The 22,438-nt window shown below is 45.2% G+C and overlaps 1 protein-coding gene across 3 annotated transcripts in view; it reads right to left on the bottom strand.

Moving 5' to 3' along the window:
- The window catches only part of CYTH3 (cytohesin 3), a 115,241-nt gene that overhangs the window by 13,018 nt on the left and 79,785 nt on the right, over positions 1-22,438 (bottom strand). For all 3 annotated transcript variants that reach the window (XM_009202573.4, XM_003895700.4, XM_009202574.3), the window contains exons 2-5: positions 15,488-15,570; positions 12,729-12,793; positions 12,123-12,189; positions 2,953-3,071 (exon numbers count right to left, since the gene is read on the bottom strand). In XM_009202573.4, coding sequence (XP_009200837.1) covers positions 2,953-3,071; positions 12,123-12,189; positions 12,729-12,793; positions 15,488-15,570 — 334 coding nt within the window. The remainder of the gene's footprint in view (positions 1-2,952; positions 3,072-12,122; positions 12,190-12,728; positions 12,794-15,487; positions 15,571-22,438) is intronic.

A 22,438-nucleotide genomic window follows, 5' to 3' on the forward strand; every position in this document is an offset into this window, starting at 1 on the left:
CAGATTATAAGGACTGATTATCAGCCCTGAGGACTTATATCTAGATTATATAAAGACAAATATATGAAGATATTCGCAAGTCATACTGATTTATTTGTATTTTTTGTAGAGCCAGGGCTCACTATGTTTCCCAGGATGGCCTGTGGATTGTCTTTTTACTTTTTTTTTTCCCTAAGACTAGTCAAGTGAAGCAGTGGGAGTGGCCAAGGAACCAAGGAATCTATAACTGGTGATTAGCTGTAAACACCACCATCCCTGGCCAGCCTTCACTTTCTCGATGTCTTCTGAAGCACAATATTCTGATGAAGTAGAGTCTACCTACCTTTTTCTTTTGTTATTTGTGCTTCTGGTGTCACATGTAAGAAATCCTAGCCTAATTTGAGATCACAGAGATTTGCCCCATGTTTTCTTCTAAGTGTTTTATCAGTTTTACTTCTTACATTTAGGTCTTTGATCCATTTTAATTTTTGTATCAGTAGGGTGTCCAATGTCATTCTTTTGCATGTGCATTTCCAGTTATCCCAGTACTATTTGTTGAAAAAGCTATTCTTTCACCTACTGAAACTGTCTTGGTACCTGGCTGAAAACTTATTTGACACTAATGTAAGGGTTTATTTCTGGATTCTCAACGCTATTCCATCATTTATATATGTGTATCCTTATGCCAGTTTTACATTGTCTTGATTATACACTTCAGTCTTTTTTTTTTTTTTTGAGACAGAGTCTCACTCTGTCACCCAAGCTGGAGTGCAACAACATGATTTTGACTCACTGCAACCTCTGCCTCCTGGGTTCAAGTGATTCTCCTGCCTCAGCCTCCCGAGTGGCTGGGATTACAGGCACCTGCCATCATGCCTGGCTAATTTTTGTATTTTTCTAGAGATGAGGTTTCACCATGTTGGCCAGGCTGGTCTTGAACTCCTGACCTCAGGTGATCTGCCCGCCTCAGGCTCCCAAAGTGCTGGGATTATAGGCGTGAGCCACCGTGCCTGGCCACTTTATTTTGTAATCAGGAAATAAATGTGAGTTCTGCAACTTTGTTCTTTTTTAATACTGCTGTGGTTATTTTGGGTCCCTTGAATTTTCCATAGTAATTTTAGGAGTGCAACTTCTGCAAAGAAGTCAGCTGGGATTTCAATAAGAAGTACAATAAATCTGTAAATCAATGTTGGAATATTGGCATCTTAGCAATAGTAAGCCCTCCAATCCATGAACATGGATGCTTTTCCATTTAGGTCTTCTCATTCTTTTTCAACAATGTTTTGTGGTTTTTAGAGTAAAAATGTTGCTTTTTTGTGAAATTTATCCTAAGTATCTTATTCCTTCTAATGCTATTATAAATGGAGCTGTTTTGAGTTTACTCATTGCTATTGTATAGAAATATAATTGAGTTTTTTTGTTGTTGTTTGTTTGTTTTTTTGGCCAGAGTCTCACTTTGTCGGCCAGGCCAGAGCGCAGTGGTGCAATCTCGGCTTACTGCAAGCTCCGCCTCCCAGGTTCACGTCATTCTCCTGCTTCAACCTCCAGAGTAGCTGGGACTCTAAGCGCCCGCCACCATGCCTGACTAACTTTTTGTGTTTTTAGTAGAGACGAAGTTTCACCATGTTAGCCAGGATGGTCTCGATTTCCTGACCTTGTGATCCCGCCTGCCTCAGCCTCCCAAAGTGCTGGGATTACAGGCGTGAGCCACCACGCCTGGCCAATTGAGTTTTGTATATTAATTGTATATCATGCAACCTTACTGAATGTACTACTTCTAATAGTTTTTAATGATTACTTAAGATTTTCTATATACATGATTGCATCATCTGAAAATAGAATTTAATTTCTTCCTTTCCAATTTGGATGTCTTTATTTTCTTGTCTAACCACCCTGGCAAGACGTGCCAGCACTGGGCTGAACAGCACTGCTAAGAGTAGACATCCTTGTCTTGTTCTTGATCTTAGGGAGAAAGCAGTCACTCTTTCACCGTTAAGTGGTGGGATTTTTTATAGGAATCCTCCATCATGTTGAACAAGTTCCTGGTCTGTCTTAGCTTTTTAAGTGTTTTTATTGTGAAGGAGTTTTGAGTTCTGTCAAATGCTCTTCCTATATTGTTGAGAAGATCATGTGGGTTTTGTCCTTTATTTGAATGATATGGTATATTACTTTAATTGACTTATATGTTGAACTAACCTTGCATTCATGGGGTAAGTCCCCTTGGTACAGAATCCTTTCTACATGTTGCTGACTATATATTACAGTCATAAGGATATGGTCTGCCATTTTCTAGCAGTGTCTTTGGTTGGGTATCAGGTAGTGCTGGCCTCAGAGAATGAGTTTTCCACTTTCCACTTTCAATCAAGTATTTTTTTTAAAAAAAGCTAAAAACCGAAACCTCCCGACTTTAGGGACTATTGGGCTTTTGTTTAAAAATACTTTCTTCTGGTCTTTGACAAAAGTCTGTTTTGGCATACTCAGGGCATGTGCTGCCTCAGCATTCCTGCCCTAACCTCTGCTAAGCCAGTAGCGGTCAGAAAGTAAATCTGACCTGCTGCTTTCCATTAAAAAAATTCACCTTCCACCTTTATTCATTCTGCAAGTAACATGAGACAGAAAACCACTGAGAAACCTGGCGTATTTCTGGGTAAAACAGAAGACGATTAAGATGCTTTCCAACCTAAGGAGAAAGGGGCAGCCGCACTGTCAGTTCTGTCATGGTTCCCTGAAAAACAGGATTCCAGAGGAGTCCCAGGATCCCAGAATACTCTAAGGCCTCTCTCCTCCCATGGACACGGGAGAAGAACCGATTGCACTGGGCCCACCTGGTATTGTGATGGGCACGTGGATGCCCATCGCCCGTGGCTGTATCATGCCTTTAGGCTGTGATGGCCCCGAAAGTGGAGTGTGACCTACGTCAAGCTGCAGGGCTGAGTGGCCCCAGGTAGGGCTGTGCCTCCTCCTGGAACTCACCTTTCACCCAGGTAGTCCCCAATGACGGTCTTATTTAGGCCTTCTCCTTTATAAAGGAACTGGGCGACGTCTTCTGGGGAACTCTGTAGCAGGTCATTTTCTATTAGAAACTGAATTCCCTGAAGAACATTAGAAAGGAAGCACCGGTTAGGAGTGTCACTCAAACTCATTTTTCAAAGACAGAAATACACTTAGTGTCATGATTTTACTGGTATGGACACAGCAAAAATAATACCAGAGACACCCATACAACTGCACAATCTGATTTTCCCAACTCCATACTACATTTTATCCATCAAAGAAACGCACATTCATTCCTCCTGGCAGTTAAACAAGTTAAAAGACAACAAATGGGTTATTGAACAAACCATTACAGATGGTTATTAGAAATTATAAAGGCAGGAGTAGTAATAATATTAGATTTTCCAAGCTTAGGAAGATGGTTTATTCTGTGTCTGCGAGGGACACTTTGTGGGTGGTGGCCACTGCCAGTCGGCCAACCTGGCCCCAGTCCCAGGGATGCAGCGAGCGGGTGGTGCCAGTCCCCGCTCCTGCCACCCCCTTCACTACAGAGGCAGTTTCCTGGCTGCCTTTAGCACTAGAAATGACCTGTGACCAGATCTGGCCAGACAGAAAGACAAGCCCGGAGAGAAAGTTTTTGATTTCCTGGTAAAAAGGGGCCCATGAGCCAGCACTGCTCTTCCTCCTCCTTTCTGCCTTGAACACGGATGTGATGACCAGAGCCACAGTGGCCATCTCACATGGGAAACCCTGAGATGGGTACAGGGACCACCTTCTTGTCACTTGGGAGCCACTCATTGCTACACAGCTGCTTGAGAAGATAAACCTCCACTGTGTAAGATACATTTTGTTGGATTTTCTGTTACCTGATACCAAAAACATATTAACTGACATGCTGTGCCACCAAGCTCGTCCAGTCAAAGCTTATGCCCACTCTGAGGGCTGCAGCACAGCTGACAATCTCAAAGGCAATGGGTGCCCCTGGCCTGAATCAGCTGAGCACTGTCTCATGAGAAGTCCCAGGAACCTATAATAGAAATTTTTACCTCTAACATAGCTTTGCAGCCAGTTTCAAAATATGTGTTGGCAAGGGTGGTAAGGGAATAGAGAATCAGAAATCAATTTGCCAGGAGGCCATTTCCACAAATTCAGAGAGGCTCTATCCAGCTAAGACTGTCAGTACCCAAGACCAGGGCTGCCTCATACCCTCACAGTCCATCCAGAAGATTTTCTATTTCTTTTACACACACGAACGTCCACAGCAGCCTTATTTCCAAAAACTGAAAACAGTCAAGAAGAGAACCAGTCAATACATTCTGGCATAATCACACGACGGAAGACTCTACAGCCATGGAATGGAATGAACACGCACAAGAACCAATCTCACAGACATGATATGGAGCAAAAGACGACACGGAAGAGGATTTCAATTCCATTCATAGGAGGTTTGAAAAAGGCAAAACTAACTTATGGTGATTAAGGACTGGCTACCCTGGGGAGTGAATTCCCTAAGATGAGGCACCAGCAAGGTGCCCTGTAATATTCTACAACTGTGGCTTGTTCTGGGTTGCAGTAATGTGAGTATATTAATTTATAAAGATGCTTCAAGCTGTACATTTAGAATTTGTGTACCATGATTTGTTATTCTCCAAAAAAATTAGCGAGTCTAACAATCCTAAATCAATTTTCATATGTATCTGGTAGGAGTTTAAGTGGGTACCCCCACAGGGGCACCATCTAAATTACAAGACACACACACACACTGTAGCAACACAGGTCTGGTCCTTCGAGAGGCCTAATGTAGCCCAAGTTCCCTGAAAACAGAGCCTGGGGCAGGAGACAGTGCTAGGGCTTTGCTATTGGCTCTAAGTGAGGAAAACAAGTGAGGCAGGTGGAGAAGCCAGGTGAGGCCATCAGCTGCAGGTGGGAGGGAGGCAGGACACCCTCAGGGATCACTAGTTGTCCTGTCATCTCTGGGGATGCAAGGCTGGGGGCCTGACCTTGCATGGTGAAGGCCCCTGCAACTGTCAGCTGAAGCCCAGGGAACTGAATGGGCCTGGGCATGAGGCTTCCATTAATTCCTCTGGAAGCTCAAGACCTGCCCTAAAATTCAGAACATACAAAAAACTAGGACATTTCTTGGAGAATGCTATTTGGGAGGTGGCAAAGAGACAAGCAGAGGAGGACACAGAGCTCTGCGTCCAATCACACTTGTCCTATGAGACAGAGGAGAAGGTGCAGAGAAGGCCACAAGACAATGGAGGCCGAGACCACAGTGAGGCGCCCCCAGCTGCGGAAAGCAGGAGGCCGGCAGCCGCCAGGAGCGAGGCGGGAAGGGATTCTCCCGCAGAGGCTAAGCAGGAATCCTGCCGACACCCTGATCTTGGACTTCTGGCCGCCTGAACTAAGCGAGAATAGATTTCTCTTGTTTTAAACCACCCAGTTTGTGGTCATTTGTCATGGTAGCCCTAGAACACTAATACACTAGATAAATACTCATAGAAGAAAGTGAATGTTCTAACAGTATTGGAAATTTTTAATATTTTAGAATACCATTTAGAAAGTCAAACAGCAGAAATGGGGGCAGTGGCACCATGTGACCCACTACACCTACTCTTACCTTTTTTTGTTTCTCTTCTAGGTGTGGGTCTCAATCCGAAGCTGGATTTTACTTATTTATTTAAATTAATATCCAAGTGTCTGTCTTGTCATTAATTTAGCCCAATCAAATCTACAGTGAGCACTGATTGGTTAGCACTTCCTCCTGACCCCTTATTTGGTGCTTTCTATTTCACATGCCTTTCCAGCCTTGTGTTGAACTGATCAAACTTTCTTTGATGTTTGTTAATAATTTTAAAATCCTATTTCTCTTTAGTGATTACTCTTAAAATTTTGACAAGTATTTAAACTTATTTGTATCTATCAACATCTAGGAAACCTTAGCTGTTACTTCCCTCCTTCCTTTCCCCCTTGCTACTTATATACTGACATAAATTTGGACTAAATTTCTCACTTTGACGTAAAAAGTTTTGCTTGTTTCTTTCCTTTTTGATCCTCTGTAATCATTTCTTGTTTTGAGGTGTCATACTCCAATTACACAATTCCTAGAGATCAGACAGAGAAGCCCTTGTGTGTCTGAACATGTCTTTCCTCACCTTCTCTCGTGAGTGACAGGACAGACAGAATTCGGGGTTTTAAATCATGTTTCCTCAGGCCTTGGAAAGTACTGCCTTCCCTCCTGTCTTTGATCCAGTGTCCCTGATAAGCTTGCTGTGCTCCTCATTTCTTCTTAGGTAATCTGATCTTTCCTTCCTGGAAAATTAAATGAATTTCTCTATCCACGAGTTTTACAACATTCCACTTGACACATCTAAGTGTGTAAGTCTTTTCAATTTTCATCCTGCTTGGCATTTGGTGGGGCCTTTGAATCTAAGGATTTTTCTTAGTTCTAAAATATTCCAAGATTTCTTTGAAATATTCCTCTCCTCCATTTTCCATTCTCTCCTTCTGAGACTTCTTTTAGATGAAATTTGGGCTGCTGGACCCAGCTCGCATGTTTTCTTGTAGTTCTCTGCAAAACTGAATAAAGAATTCTTAAACTCTCTTCTAACACACGTCCACTCTTCAGCCACGTCTTCTCCATATGCTCAAGTGACGACGTGACAGACACTCCCAGTTTTCATTTCCAAGGTTCTTTTTCACAATCCCCCATTTTTGTATCATGGATAAGAAACATCCTATCGTATCTTTTTTATGATATTTATAATATAGATAAATATTCTATGATAAAAAGTTGCCTTTTTTTTTTTTTTTTGGCTGCTGCTTCTGTTTTATTTATTTATTTTTGAGACACAGTTTTGCCCTCATCACCCAGGGAGGAGTGCCTTAGCACAATCTAGGCTCATTGCAACCTCCACCTCCCAGGTTCAAGTGATTCTCCTGCCTCAGGCTCCCGAGTAGCTGAGATTACAGGTGCCTGCCACCATACCCAGCTAATTTTTTTTCTATTTTTAGTAGAGATGGGGTTTCACCATGTTAGCCAAGCTGGTCTCAAACTTCTGACCTCAGGTAATCCACCCACCTCAGCCTCCCAAAGTACTGGGATTACAGACGTGAGCCACCACACCCAGCCTCCTGCTTCTTTTTTAAGAGACAGGGTCTCGTTCTGTTGCCCCGGCTAGAGTGCAGTGGTGTAATCGCAGCTCACTGAAGCCTCAAACTCCTGGGCTCAAGCGATCCTTCTGCCTTAGCCTCCCAGTAGTTGGACTACAGGCACATGCCACCATACCTGGCTTGATAAAGGATTTAAAAGACAAAGTCTTACTGTCACCCAGGCTAGAAAGCAGTGGTGCAATCACAGTTCACTGTAGCCTCAAACTCCTGCGCTCAAGTGATCCTCCCACCTTAGCCTCTCAAGTAGCTGGGATTACAGGTACATACCACTATGCCTGGCTGATTAAAAAAAAAAAAAGTTTGTAGAGATGAGGGTCTCGCTATCTTAGGCTGGTTTTGAACTCCTGAGCTCAAGCGATCCTCACGCCTAGGCCTTCCAAGACGTTGGGATTACAGGCATGAGCCGCCCTCCCCACCTCTACTGTTTCTATTACATCTGTTTCCTCCAGTCTTAGTTCTTCTGTTTGTAGGGTTTTGTGTCTCTTTCACGGTGCTGGTTTCCTCAAACGCTTGGTGGTGCTTGGTGGGTGTTCGTCTTTGTATTGAAGGGTCACTGCTGGCCTAACAGAACGCCACCTGCGTCTGGTTTTTGCTGCAGCTGCCTCCAGTGATCTGGCAGAGGAGGTCAGGCATCCAACGGCTGGTCTCTTGAGAGTGGCTATTTCTCCTTCTTGGTGCTGCTACCCACCAAGGACGCTGCTTGTTTTCATGGACTAAGTGTTCCCTCTTGCTTTTCCCACCTGGAGACACAATCACTGCTAGGCACAAGGTCAGGAAAGGGTGACCAGTCTCGATGTCCCTCCCACAGTCCTGTTCCCCGAATGTACCTCCTCTGCGCTCAGGGAACTCTGAAGCTGCTCTTGCTGCCCCTGGCAGTCCTTTCTTGTATGTTCTGTGGGCACTGTTTCCTTCTTCAGTGGATCCCATTTATCTTCTTCCAGGGATTCCTCAATTTCTAGTCCACTGAGTGAACCCCTGCTTGTCATATGATTTATATATTTTATTTAAGGCATTTCTAGGAAATCAGGAATAAAAGAGAGAGGCTGCAGAGCGTTTTCAGCTTCCGTGATCTAATCAAACCTTGCCTCTTACTCATTTATGAACTCAAGTGCTACTTCTAGAAATAATGCACCTGAACAAACCAAAGCTCCCTGTTTAAAGTGTCATCACTCTGAGACGTAGAAAACGCCATCCTAGCCGGAAGGAATGTATTTACTCTGACAATGTCTTCATGCTTCACAACGTTACAGGTTTAATAGGGGCGTGGGGAGGTAGATGTAATTCTGAGTTGTGTCTGAAGCATGTGACATCATCCATCGCAGCTGTGAATGAAATTCGTATGTTGAAGCTCAAACCCCCAATGTGATGGTATCTGGAGATGGGGTCTTTTGGAGGTAATCAGCGTTACATGAGGTCCTGGTGGGGGTCCTGGTCTGATGGTATTTGTGCCCTTATAAGAACAGCACCCTAGAGTCAGCAAGTTCTCCTTACTACCCAGCATGTGAGGATACAGCAAGAAGGTGGCTACCAGCAGGCCAAGAAGAGAGCCCTCACCAGACGCCAATCATGCTGGCACCCTCATCTTGGACTTCCAGCCTCCAGAACTGTAAGAAAATACATTTCCACTGTTTAAGCACCCCCTCCATGGTATTGTGTTAGGAAGGCTCAAGTAGACTTAAGACAAGTGCTATATCCAAGTCTACAAAACCAAGGAACTTTGATAATTTCTCCCAGCAAAAGGCTACATGCAGACTAAACGTGCCATCTGCTTTTATCAAGCAGCATAATTATAGATAAGTACAACCAGTAATCAAGATTCTTAAAATCTTGTAGGTGAAGAGGAACAAAAAATGAAGCTGGTGAGCAATTTGCCACAGCCCAGGCAAAGTAGGTTATGCCTAGTGTTCCATTATTGGAACACAAAGCATGTGGGGGCTGTTTACATCCTACTGCTCAAGGTCATCGCCAAGGTCTGACCAGAAATTCAAAAACCGGCAATCTCAGGCATAATAAATGGGTTAAATGCCAACTTCCCTGGCCGTGGTGAGCCAGTGCTACAGGGATGACCACTTAGGGCCACCTAGAAACCAACCCCAGGGGCTTCCACCCAGTGCAGCAGACAGCAGCAGTGACAGGCTGCCTTGGAGTCAGGTTCCCTCCTCAGGCCAGCGGTGAATTCCTTAGCTGTTCTGTGCCTCATTTTCCCCAACTGTGAAAGAGGAATTAAGACGGACCCTCCCTACCTCATAAGGTTACTATAGGAACTTAAGTGTATGAATTAAAGTGCTTCCTCATCATGGTTCTTGACAAACAGTGACTTCTCAATGTTGGCCCTTACTAGAAATCTGACATGGCTGGGTGCAGCGGCTCACGCCTGTAATCCCAGCACTTTGGGAGGCCGAGAAGGGTGGATCATGAGGTCAGGAGATGGAGACCATCCTGGCTAACACGGTGAAACCCCATCTCTACTAAAAATACAAAAAATTAGCTGGGCGTGGTGGCGGGCGCCTGTAGTCCCAGCTACTCGGGAGGCTGAGGCAGGAGAATGGTGTGAACCCGGGAGGCGGAGCTTGCTGTGAGCCAAGATCGCGCCACTGCACTCCAGCCTGGACGACACAGCAAGACTCCATCTTAAAAAAAAAAAAAAAAAAATCTGACACACGGTATATATAAAACAGGAAGACAGGCAAGAGCCTATCAGAGAGGGCTTCACAGGCATGAAGACAAGTTTACGCTCATGAAGCTGAACGCTGATACACAGTGGTGGCATCACTTTACTTATTTATTTTGAGAGAGAGTCTCTCACTCTTGTCGCCCAGGCTGCAGTGCAGTGACACAATCTCAGCTCATTGCAACCTGCCTCCCAGGTTCAAGTGATTCTCACGCCTCAGCCTCCCGAGTAGCTGGGACTACAGGCACCCGCCACCATGCCCGGTTAATTTTGTATTTTTAGTAGAGACAGGGTTTCACCATGTTGGCTGCGCTGGTCTCAAACTCCTGACCGCAGATGATCCGCCCAGCTGGGCCTCCTAAAGTGCCGGGATTATATGTGTGAGCCAGCACGCCAGGCCTCAGTAGCATCCCTTTACAAAGTAAGTATCTATCTGTATGTCTTTCATGAGATAAGCATTTGCCCATGAACTTACTGGAGTGCTGCTCTGTGCTGCACCACCTGGGTCCCCTTACAACATAAGGTCGTTTTGAGAACATCCACTTTCTTTTTTTTTTTTTTTTTTTTTTGAGACGGAGTCTTGCTCTGTCGTCCAGGCTGGAATGCAGTGGCCGGATCTCAGCTCACTGCAAGCTCCGCCTCCCAGGTTCACGCCATTCTCCTGCCTCAGCCTCCTGAGTAGCTGGGACTACAGGCGCCCGTCACCTCGCCCGGCTAGTTTTTTGTATTTTTTAGTAGAGATGGGGTTTCACCGTGTTAGCCAGGATGGTCTCGATCTCCTGACCTCGTGATCCACCCGTCTCGGCCTCCCAAAGTGCTGGGATTACAGGCTTGAGCCACCGCGCCCGGCCTCAGAACATCCACTTTCATAAAGAATCCTGAGATGCTTCCAATGTTTATTAAATCTGCTGATAAATCTAACTCCGGCCGGGCACAGTGGCTCAAGCCTGTAATCCCAGCACTTTGGGAGGCCGAGACGGGTGGATCACGAGATCAGGAGATCGAGACCAGCCTGGCTAACACGGTGAAACCCCGTCTCTACCAAAAAAATACAAAAAACTAGCCGGGTGAGGTGGCGGGCGCCTGTAGTCCCAGCTACTCAGGAGGCTGAGGCAGGAGAATGGCATAGACCCAGGAGGCGGAGCTTGCAGTGAGCTGAGATCCGGCCACTGCACTCCAGCCTGGGCGACAGAGCGAGACTCCGTCTCAACAACAACAACAACAACAAAAAGTCTAACTCCACAGTCCCAACTCCTTAAAGAAAAGCTGTTACCCAAAATATCAAATCATTTCCAAATTCACAAAATTGACAATTTTCATTCCATCGTGGAGATGACTGATGCCCCACGAGCAGAGAATGAGAAAGCAATAGGGCAGTTTTCACAGTGGCTAGAGCATATGCGCTAAACAAAACCCTCCTCTGGCTGCAGATGTCCGCGGCCTTAAGAAAATCCAGACATGGCCGGGCGCAGTGGCTCATGCCTGTAAACCCAGCACTTTTGGAGGCCGAGGTGGGCGGATCACCTGAGGTCAGGAGTTTGAGACCAGCCTGACCAATGTGGTGAAATTTGGACATGCCGTTCCTCTCCCAAACCCTGAAGACTCAGGTCTACCCTTCTTTCTCAAAACCAAAACGTCCACCAAAAATCTTCACAGATTCTGCCAAATCCTTTAGCTCAGTCTCAGAAACAAGCAGCTACATGTTTCAGGTTTCACTGTTTTCGGGTGTTTCCCTAGAAAATCCAATTTGAGGAAAGAGGAAGATGCTGGTTTAAATGTGGAGGATCCCTTGTTTTTTTTCACAGACACCTGCTTTTTAAGGCGAATGGAGAAATAACGTCCTCTTACGTGAACCACTTAACCCACCCAGATTATAAAGTCCACAACCTCTGGACACCCGGGTTCCACTCCCACCCCTGTTCCTTCCTAATCACGTGGTTCCTGGCTGTAGGGCCCAGCTCAAGTGGGAAGACGGGAATATGAGCCTCCACAGCAAGGGCACTGCCTGGAGCCAAGCCCGGCCTGCCCCGCGTTGTCCGAGCCGGGCCTGTGAGGCTGCCTCCTCACCCAGAAGCTCACTCGGCAAGAAAGGCCTTTCTGTCCAGGGTACCAGCCCTACTAGGCACTTCTGCTTCACCCCACTCGTGAACAGCCCCTTTTTGATCGAAATGTGCCTTCAACTCCCCGTCTTTTATGAGGTGACAGGACGGACCACCTCTGACCTCTGTCCAAAAGGGACATGGCAGTTCAAATCAATGGATGAGTCCATCTCCTGCAGGCCAGAAAAGGGAGAGCATTCTCTTACCTTTTTGGGATCCATGTTGAATTTCTTTCTTCCCATGGCTATCTGTTTGTTCCTCTGAGTCGTTTTGCTGTTGGTGTGGAATAATTTGAAAATCACTCACGCTGTTTTCATGGTGCAGCCGAGTCACGGCCCTCCAGTGCACTTTCCCCCACAACAACAGACTCAAGGAAGGGAAGCACAGGCCTGCACGGAGGGGCCTCCAGCCTCCACGGTGGCGGAGGGGTGGTGTGGCCGCCATTGCTCTTCACTTTTGATAACTTGAGACACTTCAGAAAAAGCTAATGATGCAAACCAGTGATTTTAATAAAGCACAGCTCCTTATGACGCAGGCAGGTAATTTCTGTGCGGGTCAACCCTGAAGTACCTGTGCTTATGCCTGAACCTATAAAGGTAGATGATGACTTATAGAGGAGGCGATGAGAAGTAACATCCAGGGAAATACCCCAGGACCCCTCCACGAGGAGCGGGGGGAGAGGAGAGGAATTAACAACCCCACAGGCTCCCCCCATCCCAACCACTCTCACCCCACTTTCTGCAAGTTTGACTAGAAGATGGAGGTAGAAAGAAACGAGTAAACAGCTTGAAGGTGTGGCCACAAATTGTTACCTCTCCTCTACGGAAGTTAGATTGTCGATCTCTGTCATCACTTCTGCAATTTCATATTTCAGCCTCTGTCAAAACAGAAGAATTTTGAGGTGAGGAGTGGGTCTTAACCTTCCTCCCCTGAGACGGAAATTTTAGTCCTCTTGTGGCAAGCTTCCCTGAGGTCTCATCTAAGCATCGCAGGGATGGAAAAACCAATACTATTATCAATACAGCTAGAGTTTCACAGTCAAAGCCACCACAACTTAGGAGAAAACAAAATTATTTGCTCACTTTTCATCAGATACCAGATTCAGAGGGGTCACTATGCAGATCCTAGGGTATCTGTATATAAAATCAGGCAGGGACATTGCGGGGGAATATCACAGCTGTGAAAAGATAAAACCAAGTCAGGAGTGGTGGCTCACGCCTGTAATCCCAGCATTTGGGGAAGCTGAAGCACAGGGATCACTCGAGACCAGGAGTTTGAGAACAGCCTGGGCAATGTGGCAAGGCCCCATTGCTACAAAAAAGAAGAACAGAAAAAGTAGCTGAGTGTGGTGGTACACACCTGTAGTCCTAGCTACTAGAGAGGCTGAGGAGGGAGGATTGCATGAACCCAGGAGTTTGAAGCTACAGTGAGCCATGATCACACCATTGTACTCCAGTCTGGGCGACAGAGCAAGACTTTGTCTCTTAAAAAAAAAAAAAAAAAGATAAAACCAGCAAAAGGAAAGCCTTGAGTCCTTAGTTCACTTAACTGCACTATTCAGCCCTGCCACACACACAGTCACCTGCCTCCTCCTTCAAGACTGCCTTTGTTCCTGGGGAGAAGCTGAGGCTCAAGTGTGTTTAGATCGGTGGGCTCAGGCTGAAGCTCAGGTGTGTTTAGGTCGGTGGTCTCAGGATCACTTCTATCACCTTGAATGAGATGAAGCACCATGGACAGAGCCCGGGGGTGAACAGAACTGACTCAGGGCGCTCAGAGAAGCCAAAGGCATCCAAGGGGACACACCCCCTTTTCCCTTGATGTGGCCCTTACTAATGAGAGACCTCTGGAAGCCTCCAACTTCCCTGGGCCTCAGTGTGCTCACTGATAAAATGAAGTAGTTAGAGCTAGACTACAATTCCACATTTATCAGCAGGATGATTACTAACGTCCAAATAATATACATCCTTATTCTTCAACCAGAGACCGATTCTGGGTTCTCTCATTTTCCCAAGAATGAAGGGTAACCTTAGAAGAAAAATTTCCATGAATTATCTTTCAAATGCAAAGACATTTTTATCTGGGACTCTATTATTCTGTACGCCAACACACTCAGAATTAAAACGCAAGCTCCTAGAAAGGAGCTATTGTCTGGGACAAGGCCTGTCCCTGCCGTGGCCTGTGAAGCCACATTTACTTTGGCAATGACAATGACTAGGAAGCTTTTCAAAGAAGACCTCCAGGTCTGCTTGACTTTCCCAAGGAAGCCCCAGACGGAAGCAGCCAGGGCCGGCCCTCTGAATCACTTCTGTAACACTCACAGGCTCTCCCACGCTGAGACTGCGGCTTCATTCATGTGCTTCTCCTGTGGGACCTGCCTCTACCCTGTCCTCTGAGTAAAGTACGCAAGTGTGGGAGAGCCCATGTTTGTATGCCTGTGTTTTTATTTGTCTTGGTTTAATGTCTTTTTTTTTTTTTTTTTTGAGACAGGGTCTTGCTCTGTCACCCAGTCTGCAGTATAGTGGCACAATCACAGTTCACTGTAGCCTCAACTTCTTGGGCTCAGGTGATCCTCCCACCTCAGCCTCCCGAGTAGCTGGGACTACAGGTACATGCCACCATGCCCAGCTAAGTTTTGTATTTTTTGTAGATATGGGGTTTGACCATGTTGCCCAGGCTGGTCTTGAACTTCTGGGCTCAACAGATCCTCCCGCCTTGGCCTCCCAAAGTGCTGGATTACAGGTGTGACCAACTGTGCCCGGCCTAATGTGTCATTCTACCCTAACACCTAGTAGGCACTTGGTACACAGCTGGAACCCAAAACATGCCTATGCATTCATTCAAAGGGTATCCGAGAGCCAAAAATGGAACAGGCAATGTTCTAGGTGCTAGAATATTAACATATTGGTGACTGGGCATGGTGGCTCAGGCCTGTAATCCCAGCACTTTGGGAGGCTGAGGCAGGCAGATCACAACGTCAGGAGATCAAGACCATCCTGGCTAACACGGTGAAACCCTGTCTCTACTAAAAATATAAAAAATTAGCTGGGTGTGGTGGTGGGCGCCTGTAATCTCAGCTACTCGGGAGACTGAGGCAGGAGAATGGCGTGAACCCAGGAGGCGGAGCTTGCAGTGAGCCCAGACTATGCCACTGTACTCCAGCCTGGGCAACAGAGCGAGACTCTGTCTCAAAGAAACGAAAAGCAAAAAACAAACACGTTGGTTAACGAAAGAGGGTCTCAGTGCACAGTCTGACAGAGCAATGCGCTGGTGGCTTGCTGCTGCTTTAGATGGCTGTCTGTGGCTCTGGGTTTGCAAGCTGGCTACTGCTGACCTCAGTTCCACGACGTCTTGATTTCTACCCAGGGTCTCACCGCCTGTGTGAAGTCTTTGCTTTCCCAACTTGATAACTTTTTCAGTCTGTCTCTCTGTGTAGTTCTTATATGCACACACTGAACACCTTTTTTTTTTTTCTTTTATATTTTTGTGAGGCTACTCGTTTACTGTTTTACTCAAAAGCAAAAAATAGAGTTTTGGATTTTTGGGTTTTTTTTTGTTTTGTTTTCTTTTTTACCTCAATGTCATCAATAAGTTCCTTTTTTCTTCGACGAATATCTAGAAGCTCTTCTCTCTCTTCTAATGAGAGGTCTTCAGGCACTGAAAGAAGAAAAAAATTATCAATTAAACAACTACTTTGGAGAACAAACTGGCAACATCTAGCAAGGGTGAGGTGGGTAAATGCTGCCACCCGGCAATTCCATATGCAGGTATTTATCCTAAAGAAATGCTCCCATTGAGACTCTATCTAAGACACTCATAGGAGCGCTCTTTATAACCAGAAAACAGCCTAAATATTCATCAATAAGAACTTGAATAAATTGTGGTACATTCATAAAACAGAATCCCATCCAACAAAAATATTTTTTCAGGCCAGGCGCGGTGGCTCATGCCTGTAATCCCAGCACTTTAGGAGGTTGAGGTGAGTGGATCACTTGAGGTCAGGAGTTTGAGACCAGCCTAGCCAACATGGTGAAACCCCATCTCTACTAAAAATACAAAAATCAGCTGGGCGTGATGGCGGGTGCCTGTAATCCCAGCTACTCAGGAGGCTGAGGCAGGAGAATTGCCTGAACCCAGGGGCGGATCACATCACTGCACAGCCTGAGCGACAGAGGGAGATTCTGTCTCTTAAAAAAAAAAAAAAAAAAATTTATAAATTAAAATGAATGAGCTAAGTCTATCAATATGGATGAGTCTCAAAAATAAAATGATGACTATAAAAGAAGGCTAAGGCCAGGCACAGTGGCTCACGTCTCTAATCCCAGCACTTTGGGAGACTGAGGCAGGAGGATCGCTTGAGCCCAGGAGTTCAAAACCAGCCTGAGCAAGATGGTGAGATCCTTTCTCTACAAAAATTAAAATAAATAAATAAATAAATGTAGACAGTACCCAGGAAAAGACCAAGGCCGATGAAAACATGATTCACAGCAGAGCTGACACTCGGCTCAAAGACAGACTGGACTCTTCAATAAATATGTGTGAAGATAGTTATTTACATGGAAGAAATAAAAGCAGATTGTATGTTATCAATCATACATATTTTCAATCAATTACAAGTGAATTAAAGACTTAAATGTGAAGGGGAACACTATACAATTTTTAGAAGTCAATATAGGAGAATGTTTTTATAATTTCAGGGTAGCGAAGGACTTTTTTTTTGAGATACAATCTGGCTCTGTCGCCCAGGCTGGAGTGCGGTGGCACAATCTTGGCTCACTGCATCCTCTGTCTCCTGGGTTCACTGCACCCAGCCAGGGAAGGACTTCTTAAACAAGATGGACAAATTATAAATCACAAAGGAAAATATTAATACATTTAATTATATCAAAATTAAGAAATAGGCCAGGCAAGGTGGCTCATGCCTGTATCCAAGCACTTTGGGAGGCCAAGGTGGGAAGATCACTTGAGAAGTTTGAGACCAGCCTGGGCAATACAGTGAGACCCCCATCTCAACTAAAAAAATGAAAAATAGCCAGGCATGGTGATGCACGCCTGTAAGCCCAGTTACTTGGGAGCCTCAGGTGGGAGGATCACTTCAGCCCAGGAATTTGAGGCTGCAGTGAGCTATGATCATGATTGTGCCACTACACCCCAGTCTGGGCAACAGAGTTAGAATCTGTGTCTCAAAAAAAAAATTAGTAAATAAAAATGAAGAAACTTCATTCACCAAAAGTTCCACACCACAAAGTGAAGAAGAGGCTGAGCCAGAAACTGCCAAAGAACTGGGATTCAAAATATATAACTCCTACAAATTATATTATTGTTTTTTGGAGAGACAGGATCTCACTCTGTTGCCCAGACTGGAGTGAAATGCTGCATGATCATGGCTCACTGCAGCCTTGAACTCCTGGGCTCAAGCAATCCTCCCACCTCAGCCTCCCAAGTAGCTAGGATTACAGACATGCGCCACCATGTCTGGCTAATTATTTTTTTTTAATTTAGAGACAGGGTCTTGCTGTGTTGTACAGGCTGGCCTTGAATGCCTGGCCTAAAGCAAAACTCCTACCTTGGCCTCCTAAAGCACAGAGATTACAGGTGTGAGCCACTGTGCCCAGCAACAAGTCAATTTTTAAAAGACAAAACAACTCAGTGCTTAGAAAATGGGCAAATGGGGCCAGGCACAGTGGCTCATGCCTGTAAGCCCAGCACTCTGGGAGGCTGAGGCAGGTGGATCACCTGAGGTCAGGAATTCTAGACCAGCCTGGCCAACAGAGTGAAATCCCATCTCTACTAAAAATACAAAAAATTAGCTGGGTGTGGTGGTGGGCACCTGTAATCCCAATTACTTGGGAGGCTGAGGCTGACGCAGGAGAATCACTTGAAACAGGGAGACAAAGATTGCAGTGAGCCGAGATTGCACCACTGCACTCCAGCCCAGGTGACAGAGCGAGACTCCGTCTCAGAAAAAAAAGAAAAAAGGAAAATGGGCAAATGACTTGCATAGGCACAAGACCAAAAAATTAATATGAATGGGCATATGAAAGGATGTCAACTCTCTTAATAGTCAAAGAAATACAAATTAAAATCCCAACAAGAGACCTCCACTAAAACTGTAGTAATCATAATTAGCGATTTTAAAAATTCAAAACCCATTACAACAAAGAGAATGGAAACAAAGAACCACCATCACATTTTTATTAGCCTGAAGCCAAATTGGACTAGCCATAGCTGATTTAACCCACACAGAAAAGGAAACTCTTAAGCCCACAGTGGCATAGACCAAGTAACCCAATTTACGTGTGAGAATCCCCAAAAGGCTTAGGCTCTGGCTGCACCGGATAACTCTGGAGGGGGGCTGTGAAGGAGGGTCAACTAAAATAAGGAGAACTGGTTGACAGACTCTTTGAAATGCCACTGGATGCCTGCCTCTTCTCTCCCACACCACAGTAGAATGCTTATTTATCTTTAGAGAACAAAACAGAGAGACTAGGGCACTTCGAACATGTTTGAGGGCAAGGGCACCCTACCAAAAACAGGGGTGAGAGGTAAATGCAGACATACTCATCACCACGCCCTCTTCCCCACTGGGCTCCCAGACTGCAGGCCACGGGCCATTTACTCCTCTTCCACCACCCTGGACAGAGGCTGGGACAAGCGTCTTCTCTGAAGCATCCCACAGGCTTCAGCTCTAAAGATACTGATGTGAGGGGCAGACACCAACAAGCAGCACACCCACATCACCCTAGAGAGAAACAGTCAGCACCGCCTCCTGCTGCACTCAGAGCTTCTAATACACTTTTCACTTCTTCCTTCTCAAACTGGAGGTAAGCCTCTGACACGCAAAACAGATACCAAAATAGACCCAAAAAAGCAAAAAGGGATAAAAGTGGTTACACCTTGGGGACAAAAAAGTGACAAGGCAAGGCAATGCTCACCCCCATTACAAACTTTACAGCTGACTCTTTAATACGTGTACAACTGATGAAATATAAAACCTAAGGAAAAAAGCCAGGTGTGATGGCACGCATCCACAGTCCCAGGAACTTGGGAGGCTGAGGTGAGAGGATCGCTTGAGCTCAGGGGTTCCAGGCTGCAGCGACCATGATCACGCCACTGGATCCCAGCCTGGGTGACAGAACGAGACTCCCATCTCTTTAAAAAAAACGAAAACAAAAAACAAAAAAAAACTTAAAAACAACATATGCATTTCAATCTCGCCAGACTGTGACCTCTCATCCTGAGAGAGAGGAGAGAGAGGAGAGAGAGAGAGAGAGACTAGTGCCATTAACAGCCACTTTGGAAAACAATTTGTCTATTAATATCAAAGAAGTACATATGCTATGACCCAGCCATTTTACTCCTAGGTGTATCAGAAAAGTTCCTGTGCACTGCAACAGAAGATATGTAACAAGAACATCAAAGAAGCCCATTGTGTAGATTAAAAAAGGAAATAGGCCGGGCACGGTGGCTCACTCCTGTAATCCCAGCACTTTGGGAGGCCGAGGCGGGCAGATCATGAGGTCAAGAGATTGAGAGCATCCTGGCCAACATGGTGAAACCCCGCCTCTACTAAAAATACAAAAATTAGCTGGGTGTTGTGGTGGGCGCCTGTAGTCCCAACTACTCGGGAGGCTGAGGCAGGAGAATCACTTGAAGCCACGAGGTAGAAGGTGCAGTGAGCCGAGATCGCGCCACTGCACTCCAGCCTGAGCAACAAGAGCAAAACTCCATCTCAGAAAAAAGAAAAAAGAAAAGAAACAGACAAATGAAAACAGAAAAAGTAGGCCATATTCTCTTCCTAAATAAGCCAATGGTCATCTGAAACCAAAAAGCTGTTCATAAGAGAAAGTAACTTTTGGATGGCAATGGTTATGCCTAAAAAAAGAGAACAAATTTATTGTTTTCAAGGGTACTGTACTGTGTCTGATCCCTCATCAGTTAAATGTTTTCATTACAATATAATTAAGACCACAATGTTCAGCTCATGATAAACATGGCAAAGGAAAAAAATTTTGCAAAAAGATACATTTTCTTCAGATCTTTCTTAATAAACTTTTGTCTCAAACAGAAAAAAATAAAATGTGCTTTACAAAGATACAGATAATACAATTAACATAAAATTTGTAATTTTCTGCTTCCTGTATTAGATCTAAGTGTCGATAAATTCCACATTGTGGTTTTTTCTTTTTCTTTTTTCTGAGACGGAGTCTCACTCTGTCACCAGGCTGGAGTGCAGTGGTGCGATCGGCTCACTACAAGCTCCACCTCCCGGGTTCAAGTGATTCTCCTGCCTCAGCCTCCCAAGTAGCTGTGATTACAGGCGCCCACCACCACGCCCAGCTAATTTTTGTATTTTTAGTAGAGATGGGGTTTCACCATGTTGGCCAGCTGGTCTCAATCTCTTCACCATGTGATCCAACCACCTCAGCCTCCCAAAGTGCCGAGATTACAGGAGTGAGCCACCCTGTGGCATTTATTTATTTGAGATGGAGTCTCACTCTGTCACCCAGGCTGGAGTGCAGTGGTGCGATCTCAGCTCACTGCAACCTCTGCCTCCCGGGGTCAAGCAATTCTCTTGCCTCAGCCTCTCTGAGTAACTGAGACTACAGGTGTGTGCCACCACAACCAGCTAATTTTTTTGTGTGTATTTTTAGTAGAGATGGGGTTTCACCGTGTTGGCCAGGCTGGTCTCGAACTCCTGACCTCAGATGATCTGCCTGCCTCAGCCTCCCAAAGTGCTGGGATTACCAGCATAAGCCACCATGCCCAGCATTTTTTTTTTTTCTTTTTTTTTTTTTTTGAGACAGAGTCTCACTCTCTCGCCCAGGCTGGAGTATAATGGCATGATCTCGGCTCACTGCAACCAGGTTCAAGCAATTCTCCTCCCTCAGCCTCCCAAGTAGCTGGGATTACAAGTGCCCACCATCACGCCTGGCTAATTTTTTGTATTCACACTGCGGTTTTCTTAAGCAATCCTCTATGCCAAGCAATGAATGAGGAAGGAACTACAATTTACTGATCAACTATACTACGCTGCATGCTTTAACAGGTCATCTCCATTAAACTCCCAAATAACTGAGAGCAGCCATTTTATAAATGAAGAAAACAAAGCCAGGGAAAGTCTAATGATTCTTTCCCAGGAGAAAGAGAAAAAATATTTGAAGAAATAATGGCTGAAATGTCCCAAATTTGATGAATGACATGAACAAACACCTCCAAGGTGCTCATCAAATTCCACATGGGATAAGCTCAAGGAGATCCAAAGTCATGCAACATGCTATTGGGTGGCCTGGTAGCTCAACGATGTCATCAGTAACCCAGTCTGTTCATCCTGCCTTCCAGTGTGTCAGTTTCATCCTAAAGTCGGTCTCTTTCTGGCTCTAGGCTTCCCCAGCAACTGAAGCTACTTGCTTCCTTAGTCCTGTGTCTCTCTCAAGAGTGAGAAGGCTTCCTTCTGAGAAGCCCATAAAGTCTACACTCAATTCGCCTTGGCTCAGTCTGGCTCCACCTGAGATTACTGTGATCGGCTAAAGAGCACCAGTGGAATGAATGAATGTGCACGACACTTAGCGCTGAAGGAGAAGAAACACAAAGAAATCCAGATCAAGAGATAATGTGAGAAGTAGGAGAGAATGAAGGCCAATCAAGAATTTCACCAGGCAGAAAAACCAACAATGGACGCCCAGAGACCAAATAAAACAAAGAAGCAAGCAGGCAGTTCTCGAATCTTCAAAGCTATTACTCTTATGCATCTGAGGGAGCATCTTTTTTTTTTTTTTTTTTTTTGAGACGGAGTTTCATTTTTGTTGCCCAGGCTGGAGTGCAATGACGCGATCTCAGCTCACTGCAACCTCCACCTCCCACGTTCAAGTGATTCTCCTGTCTCAGCCTCACAAGTAGCTGGAATTATAGGTGCACACCACCACGCCCAGCTAATTTTCTGTATTTTTAGTAGAGATTTCACCATGTTGGCCAGGCTGGTCTGGAACTCCTGACCTCAGGTGATCCAGCAGCCTCGGCCTCCCAAAGTGCTGGGATTACAGGCGTGAGCCACCACAACCGGCCACATCTTATTTCAATATGGCAAAAAGCATATCTAAAAGTAACCAGCTGACTGACACTATCCTGTTACTAAAAAGTAAATGTACCTGAAGATTCAAATCAAGTCTGTCAACAAGACTTATGAAAAGAGTTTTCTTCCACTGAGCTCTCCTGTGCAGATATAGGAAAATAAGAGCCTGCAAGGGTAGAGGTTTAATTCAATCATCAGCACACATTTCTATTTCCTTTTTAAGAAAGTCTATCTACAGTTTCAGTCTATCTACAGTTTCAGTCTATCTACAGTTTCTCTCCTCCTACCCTGAGGATAAGCAGGGTTGGTTGTTAACCCAGAGTGAAGATGTACAAAGTGAATCTGAACACCAGAATGATTTAATTCTGAAGATCCTAAAATACCTTTTAATCGGAATCAAAGGATTCCCTTGATTTTTATCTTTCATTAATACCTATCTTTTCCTACCCCCTT

This window comes from Papio anubis, chromosome 4 (genome assembly GCF_008728515.1).
Source record: "Papio anubis isolate 15944 chromosome 4, Panubis1.0, whole genome shotgun sequence".
Classification (NCBI taxonomy): Eukaryota; Metazoa; Chordata; class Mammalia; order Primates; family Cercopithecidae; genus Papio; species Papio anubis.